Genomic DNA, 12,474 nt, shown 5'->3' with positions numbered 1-12,474 from the left:
GACACAGGAAACCAGAGCATAGTTTTGTGTGTAGCACTGCTTTGTTAATATGGCAGTCATAGACCCTGAACAATTGGTGACAACCGTTATCTAATTTGTGTACCGTAAACTCTTCAGAGTGACATTACTTTGCCAGTGCTTCAGAAAGAGCTTTTAATTAGGATATAGTTCTGTAGCATCTTCGGTAATAATTGCAAAGCTTGTATCAGACATATGGAGGAGTTCACTAGAACTTTTAACAGACTGTTAACCGACTAAATTAAGTCAAAAGATTTGTTTCTTCCTGTTGCTTTCTACGTCATTGATCTGTGTCATTGTGATCAGACTTTTTCCAAGTGAAATTGCAATCTGTGTATTTTATGTTTAGTGACTGTGCTTGAAAGGCTGAGATTCCAACACATTGATGAGACTCCGTAATCCAGGCTGTAAGATGTACTTTTTTACATGGGGGGTTTTTTTGTGAGATTTTTTTATTAATGGTTTTGGGATCCCTCACCTCCATCTGTTTGCCTTTGTGTTTCTCAGTACTCAGCAGAAGCCATTGCTGTGTGCTCCTCCTCTGCTCATCTAGGTAATAAACTCGATAGGAAGCTCAGTATTTTGGCACTTTAAATACCGAATAGTATTTAATATATAAATTGCACTAAAACCTGGAAACATTTATTAGAATACAGCTGCCATTAGGAAAGACGGTAGATGAACATGACACACGTGTACAAAGGCAAGGTCATTTCTTCAAAGAATCTGTACGTTAGGTGGTAGAAGCTACTCTGCAGTAAGATCTGACATGCAGGCTACCTTAACGGGAGTAATTTGATCAAAACTTGATTACACTTGCAAAATACTATTTAACATATTTGCTAGCATACTGTGAAGTATGAGTGTAAATAATTAAAAGTAAACAACAGTTGTCCTTGCTTTTGTACTGTTTACTTTGCAGAATACTGAATTTTTCAAATTAACAGTGTCTTTGCATCGTTAGTGTGAATTAACGAGATTCTACTGTAGCTGAATTTTTGTTACAGTTCCTTCCTTAGGAATTGCAATCGGAGTAATAACAGCTGCTTAAAACTCCTGGGTGTAGATTTCTTCCTTGTTAATGATCTGTTCACTAATGATTTAGTATCTCTTGAGAGTTTGGTTTCCAATCTTGAGGTTGTAATATGGAGAAAATAGAATTACCCTTCATTCTTGCTCTCCAGAGTTATCTTGTCATACTAGAGCCATACACATCCCCCCTTAGCTGTGGCACTTCAGTTCTTCCTTTCGGTTTTCAGTCAAAAAAGAAAACTGAGAGAAGCAACAAGGCCTGCTACTCTTCTCAAACAGAGGCAGAATATATGTCTGACATTAATACATCTAAATTTGCAATAGATATCCCAGTTATTTTCTCTTCTGAGACAGCTGATACCTTAGATATTTTTATGTAATAAGTGCAAGCAAATATTCCCCTAAATAGCTGCATTTTTTTGCCTCCTGCTGAAAAAGTGGCTGTGTGGTTGGTTTGGAGTGAAAAACGTCTTGGGAACCTAGTGGATCCTTACTGAGAGTATAGCTTAAGAGTCGGGATTTATTCTGATGATAATAATATATCTTCTGTGAGCAAGACTGCAGGTAAACAATTTTCTTTTCTTTGCACAAGTAAAGCAGCAGCTTATACTGACCCTGCTGACTGTGCAGAACGCTGACTCGAGTGTGTATCTGACTCGTTCATCCTCTATTTGTTGGCTTGATAGAGTTCTTTTTTTTCAGAAATGGAACAGAATTTGCAGAAAACTGTCCACCAAAGAAAGAGAATTTTATCCAGAGAGGACTGTTAGGACAACGTTCTAAAATATGTGCTTGGAGCTCAGGCTTGTCTACCTTCCCTTCCTTCCCCTTCTCTGAAAGAGCTACCTGCCAGGCTGTTCCTGGGGTCTTGAGTGGTAAACCTTGGAAGTGAGGATGCTTGGGTTGGGGGGAAAGCTTTTTAGGCTGTGATAAAAATGATGACACACTGTTTAGCTATGTGACTCATGGTAGGTAAATAGTGGAACAGTATTTGCCTCCTTTAATAATAGCTTTCTTCAAGTATCATGAACAGTTTCCAGATTCATATTAGGCTTTGGAGGTAGGCAGTCCTGTTCAGCAAATTTGGATTTCTACTTCTTTCAAGTTTTCTTCAGAACACGGGTATACACGTAGTTGTAGACATGCAAACTTAAAAAGGACATTGTAAGCTTAGTTATGTTCTTGTTTTAATTTAGGAAAATAAAGAAGCTGAATATGAAAAGCTGATCCTTGCTTTAAGAAAGGAACAAAATATTTATTCTACACTAGTGAAGACCTTCAAAGAATCGGACAGGTAAGTACTTTTTCTATTTTGGTGGATAATCTAAACTCAAAGGGCAAAAGTCAGAATTTGTGAAAAAAGGTGCAGCTTAACTGGAGTGGTGATTATTTTGTACTGGCCAGTTGTTGATAAGGCATAAACTAGCTGTAGTCATCTCCTTAATAGAGAAATATTTTTGTAAGTGAGATTATGTTATCTAAATTACTTAAATGTTTCTGAAAATATTTCTGTTTTGACTGGAATCTCAGATGAGCCAGATTTCCATTCAAGTACCAAAGTGAGCAACTAGATTTTCAGGAGGTGCGTGTCCTGTGTTGGAATATAGGGGAAAAATCAAATTGCAGTGAACTTTTAGGTGCTGGACGATTTGCCATGGTTTACTCCTAAAATACAGATAATGCTTATCTTAAAAGTGGCACTGTAAGAATTTTGATGAGAATATAAGCCAGTAAAATTTTGGAGAAGGTTAAACAAAACAGAATAATTGAAGTTTGCATAGTACGCTTCCAATGTAAAGCATTTAGAAGTATGGCAGGAGCAAGTGTGTTTTAACCTTTTAAAATCAAAGAACTCAACATTTTAGAAAGAAATCTGGCCTACTTTGCATCCTGTTATCGCTTGGCAGTTGAGGAGGAGACGTTATGATAAAATAAAGAAAATTCTTAGCCTTTAGGTAAAATAAATTTAAACATTTTATAAAAAAAATAATTTTACTGTTATAATTCTGTATATCTTCATTAGGTATTGGCAGCATCTGAGTGCCAGATCCTGGCTCTTCCTCCCTGAAGGCAGTGGCTTGTACCTGCCAACTTTATGGGGATGTGTGTTTGTATTTTGCAGTTGGTTTATAGACCACTAGCTTGGAAACCATAAAGTGAGTAGCACTAAAGCAGATGAGATCTGGTATTTGAATTAAGCGCGTTAATAGTAATGCCATCTTGTGCTTGGCCACAGCTCAGAAGCTCTTTTAGATATGAGAATCTTTTTCATTAGAAATAGTGATAGAAGTCAGATTATGAGATTATTTCTTATCTCTGGGAAAAGAGCAATGGCTTTTGTGATTTTTCTTTTGAACAATCGCCGAATGAAGGAAGAAGCCTGTTTGTATGGAGGGTGTGACCTGCCACTGAAACACCTTCTGTGGGTAAGGGGATTGTCAGCACTCTGTATCGTAATGAAAAGAAATAACACAGCTCTGATGCTAGTTTTTCTCAGAATCTCTTTCAAATGAGGAAAATTATAACCGTAGTTATAATCATTAGGGTAATAGGAGTTTTGCAATTAACTGTTTTCTTGATATGCAGTTACAGGATGCACAGAGCAGTGCATCTTATGCAGCAGTTTGCAGAGGATGTGCAGTGATTCAATGATAGAGCTGGAAGTTGGAGGCAGATCTTATTTCTCCTCCTCGTAGTTTTGTGGGCTGAAATGTGCTGTAAATCTCATCAAGGAAGCCTAGAACCCCCAAAGTTCCAGGGAGCTGATAAACAAGCCCTCCAGATAAATTCAGCTTCCTCATTTGTGTAATTGCCAGCAGCAGTGACATGGATTTTAAGCAAACATCTGTTTTCTTGCTGACGTATCTTCTTTTAGGCATTATTTATTTTAAGCAACCTGGATGGTTATTTTTCAAAATAAGCTACCGGATGTCAGGACCAAGACATTTCTTGTCTCTCCAAGCGGGGAGTGAATGCTTTTTCTTATGAAATCTTTAACTCATGAAAAGGAGAAAATGTGCTTACTTAGCTTCTAGTAATGTGTTGGTTTGGTTTTATTCTTAATTTTTTGCTGAGCATTTAAGAGAGCTCTCTCTTCAAAGATACTCTTGAACGAGGGAGAATTGGTTAAAGCAATAGTTTCTTGTGCAGGAAACACTGACAACAGCACACTTGTCAGAAGACAGACCGAGAGTCTTTTCATACGTGCTGCCTTTTAATTAATATGTTTCTACAATATGGTGTTATTCTCATGCAAGTATGATGTGCTGTATGTTCTTATATAGTCTCCTGTAAGATGGATTTGAATTGTTTTTAAAGATTCCTGAATTCTCTGGCATTCAGCGTGGTGGATTGGAAATCCTACAGCAGCTTAATTTATCTTAAAGTTCTGAGTGAATTAAATGCGAAAATAAATAATACGAGTTCAGTAACACTTTGTTATTAAACCATATTTATTTCATTTTATTATAATTTCAGGTTTTAGTGTACTTAAGTCTTTTTGTGGATTGTCTTGTGGATGCTGTTGAAGGGTATGGGGACAATCTAGCAAGGGACAGCTAGAGGTGCTGACACCGTGAGCCCCAGGGGCAGTCACTGAGGTTAAAGTAAGAGCTTCAGTGGCCACCTTGGAAGAAAGCTGCTTAAAGAATTAGTTCACATACAAATTAGTATTTGTGAATTTTGGCATTTACACCTCATTCAGATAATTGAGACAATTTGGACCTTAAAAGGTCTTTTTACAGACTGAGGGATAAATGAAGAAATAAAACAGTTAGTTGTGTCTGGGTCATATTTTCAATGAAACACGATTTTTAGGTTTTTTTTCTTAAGTGGAGCATTAGAGGATATAGTATAATTCTGTAGCAAGGGAAGAAAGTTTCCATGGTCACCGTATAATGGAATACACAGAGCCAGCAGTATTATGTGATAATGATATTTTTCTGGCATACTTTTCAGAAGTTAGTAATTTTGATTTTCCTGAAAAAGTATTACACAGACGTTGGCTGGTAGAATATATCTGTCGTGTTTAAGCTGACTTACAAGCAGCACAGCTCAAAACAGCAAGAAAAAGATGTATATGTAAAGGTTTAGTCTTGTCTTTCTATGTAGGGATTTGTTTATTCTTATACATCAAAATGATGTAACTGTGTGATGAAAAGCAGTGATGGATAATGTGAAATTGGCTCTTTGTGGAAGCCCCGATGTATAAAAGATTCTGAGGTGCACAACAAAATGTTTTGACTTGAATCTTGAAGATTTTTTTTCCTCTTTTTTTAGTATAAATAGCTTGCAAACAGAACTAAACAACATTTTCATGTTACGAAGACAGCTAGAAGACGACGTTTTAGCTAATCGGAATCTACAGAAGGTCTTAGAAGATCAGATTAAGGACATAAAAAACCGACAAGGTCTGTATATATGTGCAGCCTGTCCCTTTTCTTGATCTTCTTGTACAAAAGAAAACTGTTTTTCTTACAGTCAGTTTTGCTGTGATGGAGAAGAAATGTTCGAGAGTAGAAAAAGGTGTGAAAAGACTTCTTGTCGGCTTTCTATACTGAAAATTATTTGGGGGATTTGTAACAGAATGTTTTTGAGCAATCAGGGCATATACAGAGGGACAGCATTTCTCTTTCCATGCAGCAAATGTTAGTAATTCTATGGCAATTCTACTGCAGTGATCATTTCAAGCTGCCTACAATTTTGTAGCCATGGAATTTACTGTTTTCTGGGGAAGTCAGAGATTCCTGGCTTTGAATAAATCTGTGGTCATGGGATCACTTTCTGACCGTGGAATATAATTATTTCACAATACTTTGGTAAAAAGCTTGTGTCTCAGGAAATGGTTAGACTCCTCCTGACAGAAGAAGTATTTTCAGAGATAGAAAAAATAGCCAAGGTTTTGTTAGTTTGTGATTCAGAAATAGTAGAGCTTTTAAATATAACTTGTATTTTAGCTTTTTTAGTGTACTTCTTTGGAGATGTTTTTAGTATATACTTAGATATAGAAAAGAATAATTTAAGTGGACATTGTTAAATATAGTTTACTGCATATGTGCAGATCTATCTGGTTTATTCCATAGGGCATATATAAATAACAATAAAGCCTGTTCACTTACCCCTTTAAACTTAGATTTTCTGTTTTAGCATCACTCCCTTGACAGCTATAAGTGACAAAAGGTAAACTTCTGCCGTTTTAAAGTTTCCAACCTCAAAAGCACAGAGATAGATGATGAGCAACCAGGGTAGGCCAGAGGGTCTTGTGGATACTCCTGGGTTCTGAAGAGCGGTTGTGTTGCGGGTGAAGCTGCTAGGAATGAGGGGTCTAAAAATTAGTAATCATTTGTGAAGCTTTGGGTCCTTGCAGCAGCCATGGGATCAGTGGCAGAGCGGGGAGTAGGATTTGAATGTCTCCTCTTTGTCCTAATTTAGATATGCTTTCTCCCTATCTAATGAGATATATTTATAGAATTAACTGTTATCTATATTGTAAATGAACAGGTGTTTATTGAAACATAACAAGTCATTCCTGCAGTTATGGAGGAAATGAATAAGTAGCTATTTTCAATTCAATTAATGCAATCTTTTGACCCAAAAGCAAAATGAATTCAGTAACTTTGTCTAGCTCAGCTTTTCGCCTTCAGACATTGAGTTCATGTTCATTAAAAAATAGTTAAAACAGAATAACTATTCATGTCTTACTTATCCTTCCTAAAAGTTGTTTCTAATTGTAATGCTAAATATGCAAATTATAATTCAGAATTACCTTTGCAACTCATGCTGATAGACACAGAAAATACAGCCACCCGAAAATACAGTGCGTCTAGGTGTCAGAAGCACAAAGAAATATGAGGACAAAATTTGTTCAATTAAACAGAAAGCTTATTTTGGGGGATGAAACATTTTAACTGGCCTCCCACAGACTTACTAGTAGGTTCTTATTCAAAAAGTCCTATCTTTGCACTTTATGCTGTGTTTTGCTGCAAATAGAGTTTCTGAAATAATTCCTGTCCTTGGTTATTTTGGCAGATGAAACACTGTCTTTCTGTGGAGATCAAACATCTTATATGAGTATCTGTTTAGGAGGGCAAGATCATTTAAGCCTACAGATAGACCATCTGTCTCTTGAAGAACTTAAGAAAAAGGTATTGATCTGTTTCATTATTTACTGTACTAATGGCTTAATTCTGCGCTGTTTATAGTTTGTGCATCTCTCGCAAAAAGAAGCGTTTTCATTATTTAGGTACAGTTGGGTTGTTCTGAAAGGATTTGAAGTTCTCATCCCTGTGGTTTGTGATCCACCTTTTATGAACTGTTTAGTGTTTGTTACAGCATGTGAGCTTCACAGTCAGCTGAAAGATAGGTGGCTTGCTGCAAAAGTTTTATGGTAGTTAGACACCTGGATTCAAGTTTCAGACTTAATACCATATTTCAGTCATCATGAAGTATACCAACTCCAAAGAAAAGTTTTTGTATTAAGTATCCTGCAACGTGTATTTCATGCACCTTTATTAATCATGAAGATGATAGTGGTGTCTATAATTTATACTTTATAGCACACTCCATCCCAGGATTTGCAAATCTTTTGGTAAGTATGGTGTGTTATAAAATAAACCCAAGGTAAGTTAATATTGTCTCCATTCTACATAAGGAGAACTGAAATTCAGAGAGGTTAAATGTGCAGCCTATTGTCATACAATAAATCAGTATCAGAGTTCAGAAACTTGTTCTTCTGACTCCTCATCCTGTGCGGTGACCTCTGATCCATGCACCCAGAATTATTTTGAATACGGTCATTTGGGAGTGAACATAAGCAAAGTTTTATATTTCTCATGGCCAGCTGAATTGTAGGCAGGTGTTCAAAATCTGGAGGTGGGTAATCTGAAGGAGAGACGTTTGCCTTACACTGAACAGGTGTCAGTAAAATCAGCCCCAGATTGTGTCCCAGTCCCATTCTGGGGTTATACCACTTTTATCTCTGAACATGTTCCCTTCAGTAGGTTCAGGGACACTCGTTAGCAAAAGACGTTTATAAACCATTTCTTACTTGTAACAGGGTTTGTATGCCTGAAAGCTGATCTGATTTTTCCAAAGATATTAATTGGTCTAATAAAAAGATTTCACTTTCTTCTGCAAACATTGCCGTCTTGATACACTACATGAGTCTGTGACAGTAATGTGTGTTCAAGAGCTTTGAACATGATTGTCCATTCAGATTTTGTATGTGTGAAAGTACTCAGAATGATAATGGCTTATAAAGGGTGTTTGAGACGGAAGAACAGATTGTTTCTGAATGCTGCTGTTTCTCTGTAATAAAATGTTTCTTCTCAAATCAGCCTGTTGGTTTGAGGTGCCCTCCGGTTTCTTCTTCCTACTGAGTTGTGAAACTTGATACCTCAACTTAATAACATGGCTCGAAACTACAGTCTTACAAGTTAAGATGTCTTGAACACTAACCACATATATGTAATCATGTTGTCATACATAGGGAGATTGCCTCGTGAACAGATAGAGAACCCCTGGCTTTCCAACTCTGCAGTTTAGATTTAGCTGGAGATTTATGTATCATCATTTGTTTTCATACTAGTATGGATGTTACCAGTTTGGCTTGTTCTTCCTTTGGTTATTTAGGTTGCTGATCTTCTCTTGATGGTTAAGGATCTGCAGTCAATTAATCAAGAACTTAAAAAACAGCATGGGCTTTGTACAACAAATCCTCAAGGGAAGGAAGCACTAAAAATATTAAACCACAGTGAGGTAGGTTTTTTGTGTTAAAGTAGTAAATCTGACTCTCACATCTACTGTACCGTGTGGAATCACTTACATCAGTGCAGAATGAGTATAAAACCCTCGGGGCTTAGGATGCTAATTCCTTATAATAACTTTTTAAAGTAATGATGTAAACACCTTTAAGATGTTAGCACAACAGAGAAACAGCCTAATGCAAGCATTCAGTGATGTGTCAAGTTGATTTTAAGGAAACAACTTACACATTAAAATATTAATTGGATCTATGATATATTTGTTTTGCCATGTGAAAGGGGACAAAATAGTTAATTTTACAAAGAAAGCAATATCTTATATAACATTTTAGCTATTATTGACTGTCTGCTTGTCTACTGTTCAAGAGTCATTCTCACGCTGTGTCTAATTCTGTAAGAGCCTAGTTCATATCTCCTCTGCATCTACAAAACAACTAGGGTTCACCATAGCCAAAAAAGGCAAAATAACACTTTGGGTTACTTAAACATGTCGTTGTTCCTTCATGTAGAATCCAGAAGTATATGAAGTGGTAGATTGCTGAGAGCTGCAAGGAAATAATCATTGCTGGATGCTTCATTCTTTTGCTCAAAGCTAAGTCTGCTTTTAGCTGTGGGGAAGAAGAGGTCTTGGCAAAATACTTCCACTGAGAAGTATTTTGGGTGCTGGGTCTTATGTGTGAATGATGAAGGATGTTCAGGAGGCTCTGGTAGATTCTAGTGAACTTTCCAGCTTGTTATATAAACTATTACTTGAAATGTAGCTGGTAATACTTTTCTGTATATTCTGTTGTAGTTTTTGCTTTCAGTTATGTTGTTCTTGTGCACCATATAGTGAATAGGAAGGTAAAAATATAAAAAGAGTAATGATGGTGTCTTGACTTTCTGAATTAAAAGAGAAAAAAATTAAGAATAGTTCGTATCAGTTATGTGTAGGGATTGCCTAAGTCTAGACCCGGGACTATGGTATTGATGATTTTTCTGCAGGACAGTTTATTCTGCAGGACTCTGGAAAAGGTCATCTTCTATGGTGTGTGCTTCAGATGCACTGGGAGCAATGATCAGAAGTCACGAAATATTCTTGCTTTTTCAGTTTTAAGACATACTCATGTTACCTTTAACTGAAACACATTTTAAATTATAGATTGACCTTTAGGGGTGCCATGGCTTTTATTAAAATAATGAATTTACATGTTACTGTAATAGTCTTGCATGAAAAGCTTGTGGGCAATCTGTTTCAGAGTGCATCCACTTTTCGATAGATTAATATTTCTAGCAATTTGCCTCATCACCCTGCAGAGGGTGCTGCACCTCCACTGATGCTGTAGTTAATACCAAAGGAATTTGTCTCCTGTGCTGAGATTATCATGACAAGATGAAAAGAACATATAGGGCTTAACATATACTTAAGAAGCTGTGTATGTGAAATTCGATGTAGAATGACAAAGCCTGTAAAATACAAATAAACCTCAAAATTCAGGTAAAGGAAGTAGGAAAGTAAAATATGGTATTTTAACCTGTGCTGGAATGATAATAGTGCTATGGAGCTCAAAAGTGAAAGGATCTGTAATTAAAAGGTTTTAGTTTAAAAGGTGACATTTTATCGGTCTTGACTATAAATGGCAACCTGGATTTCGGGTTATGGATTGTGACAACCGTGTGGTTTTGCATATTAATAACTGTTGTCAGAAAACCTAAGTTCTATTTTTTTGTCTGTATTTTGGGCTAGAATTTGTTGGCAGATTGTGCTGAGGTGACACTAACATATGTGCTATAAGAGGAATCTGGACAGGCACAGGAAAATGTATCCTTCTAAGGTTCTTAAAATGAACCCATCCTTCTTTCCCTTCACAAAGCCAGAGCACAAATGAGATGAATCTGCATGTTGGTACCTCTGCAGGGCATCTCCCAAAGGTCTGACAGCCCCTACTACTCTGTTTCTTGGCTTCATGGTCGGAAGGGAGGGAGGAGGAGGAGAGAAAAAGGTTGTTTTTGTACTGTCCTCTGAACATCTGCTTTCTCTGAGAGAAGCAGCCTCAGTGATTTCAGCCTTCAGGGCTCCAGGGATCTTTGCAAACCAAGCATATCAGTGGTTCATTTAGGAAAAACATTCTCAAGGTTTTCAGTCTCCAAGGAAATACTTTAAACAGGCAGCTTATTCTTGGTAGACTTTTTTTCTGGCCTTAAGACACTTATTTTCTTTTAATATTTTGTTGAACATTAAGTTGTATTCCTTGGAGCACAGAAAGTTTCTCTTCAGCCTTTCAGACGCAGGTCCATAGGACCAGGCTCAAACTGCAGTCATTTGTTCTAATAGTGTGCCATAATCTGTTGGTCTTGTGTAATAGTTTCATTCTAAGAAGCATCACTTATTAAGGCAAATACTGGCCCGGGAAAAGCAAATACTGAAAAATGGTGAGTCATAAAATGCAGTTGCTTTGGGTGCATAAGTTATATGTGCAAATAAGTTTAACTTTAATACGCAAATACAGGGTTTGACCTGAATTTACCTGTGGAAGATTAAACCTTAACAGTTTTTTTTAGAATAGCTAACATTATTGACTTTTGACATCCCACGATTACAACAAAAAGACACTTTTTTATAATGCGTGCCCTTGCTATATATCACAATCCTACCTGTGTCTTCCTCCAGTTTTCAGATTGTCTTTATTTTTTGTTGTTCTAGAAAACAAAGTCTGTGTGAAAATACCAAGATAATTCAAACATGACTCAGAAGTTAGTTTTCAATATAGATTTCTGATAGTGAAAGGCAAATATATTGACACACTGTGCCGTCTGGTTCCTACCTTTTAAAATTCATACTTAAAACCATTAGAGTTGCTTATACTGCTAGGGATGGGAAGATAAAATGCTTTTCTCATTTATTTCAAATATATATATATGCATACATTCTGTGCATACTCAATTAAAAAAATCAAAGCCCACACATGCATTCCATTCCCAGTGTTCTAGGGAGCAAAAAGAACGCATCTTGCAGAATCCTGTTTGTCTGCGACTGGACTGACATGCTGTGAGCCAAGACTTTCCAGCATGTGATACTTGGGAAGCAGGTTTTTCTTTTTATGTCATAAGCTTCAGCACTGCGCTGTATATCCATCGAAGCTGTAAATATCACATCCACGACCCTAGGCACCAGTTTCTTTCCTTCCAGTCTGTCATCTGAATCTCTGTACCTGTAATCTCAATTTTCTGTAACTATGCTCAGGATTCTGCTTTTCTTGTCTTACGATAATTTTTCTTCAGCCCAAGTCACACCAAAGTATGACTGTTACACAAAGCAGTGGTATATTATTGCCACAAGTGCTTTAAGACTGAAATTTGAATGTAATACAAGTTTGATTCCACCGCGCTGTAACTTACCTATGGTTTAGGCCTATTAGTCACAGCATTGTTGATATTTACCATCACTCTCGCACGTTTCTGCTATTTAATGAGGTTCTAGCAGCAAAAATCTTAAACATCTATCTTTTTCTATTAGATTGGGAAATGTTGCTATAAACCAAGATGATATAAATGTCCAATCTGGTCTTATCATAGGGGAGTGGCGGAACGTGGTAACTGCAGGTCACTTGTGACGGATCCCAACATGGGATGAAAGACTGTCCTTTTACTCAGGTTTTCTTCTGGCAGGCTGTGCCATAATGTG

At 36.9% G+C, this 12,474-nt stretch overlaps 1 protein-coding gene across 9 annotated transcripts in view; it reads left to right on the top strand.

Moving 5' to 3' along the window:
* CDK5RAP2 (CDK5 regulatory subunit associated protein 2) overlaps positions 1 to 12,474 on the top strand; it is an 82,515-nt gene that overhangs the window by 29,639 nt on the left and 40,402 nt on the right. For all 9 annotated transcript variants that reach the window (XM_054848577.1, XM_054848572.1, XM_054848578.1 and 6 more), the window contains 4 exons: positions 2,247 to 2,344; positions 5,329 to 5,459; positions 7,078 to 7,193; positions 8,680 to 8,805. In XM_054848577.1, coding sequence (XP_054704552.1) covers positions 2,247 to 2,344; positions 5,329 to 5,459; positions 7,078 to 7,193; positions 8,680 to 8,805 — 471 coding nt within the window. The remainder of the gene's footprint in view (positions 1 to 2,246; positions 2,345 to 5,328; positions 5,460 to 7,077; positions 7,194 to 8,679; positions 8,806 to 12,474) is intronic.

The sequence above is a fragment of the Grus americana genome, chromosome 20 (assembly GCF_028858705.1).
Source record: "Grus americana isolate bGruAme1 chromosome 20, bGruAme1.mat, whole genome shotgun sequence".
NCBI lineage: Eukaryota > Metazoa > Chordata > Aves > Gruiformes > Gruidae > Grus > Grus americana.
This window is presented reverse-complemented; position numbering and strand designations above follow the sequence as displayed.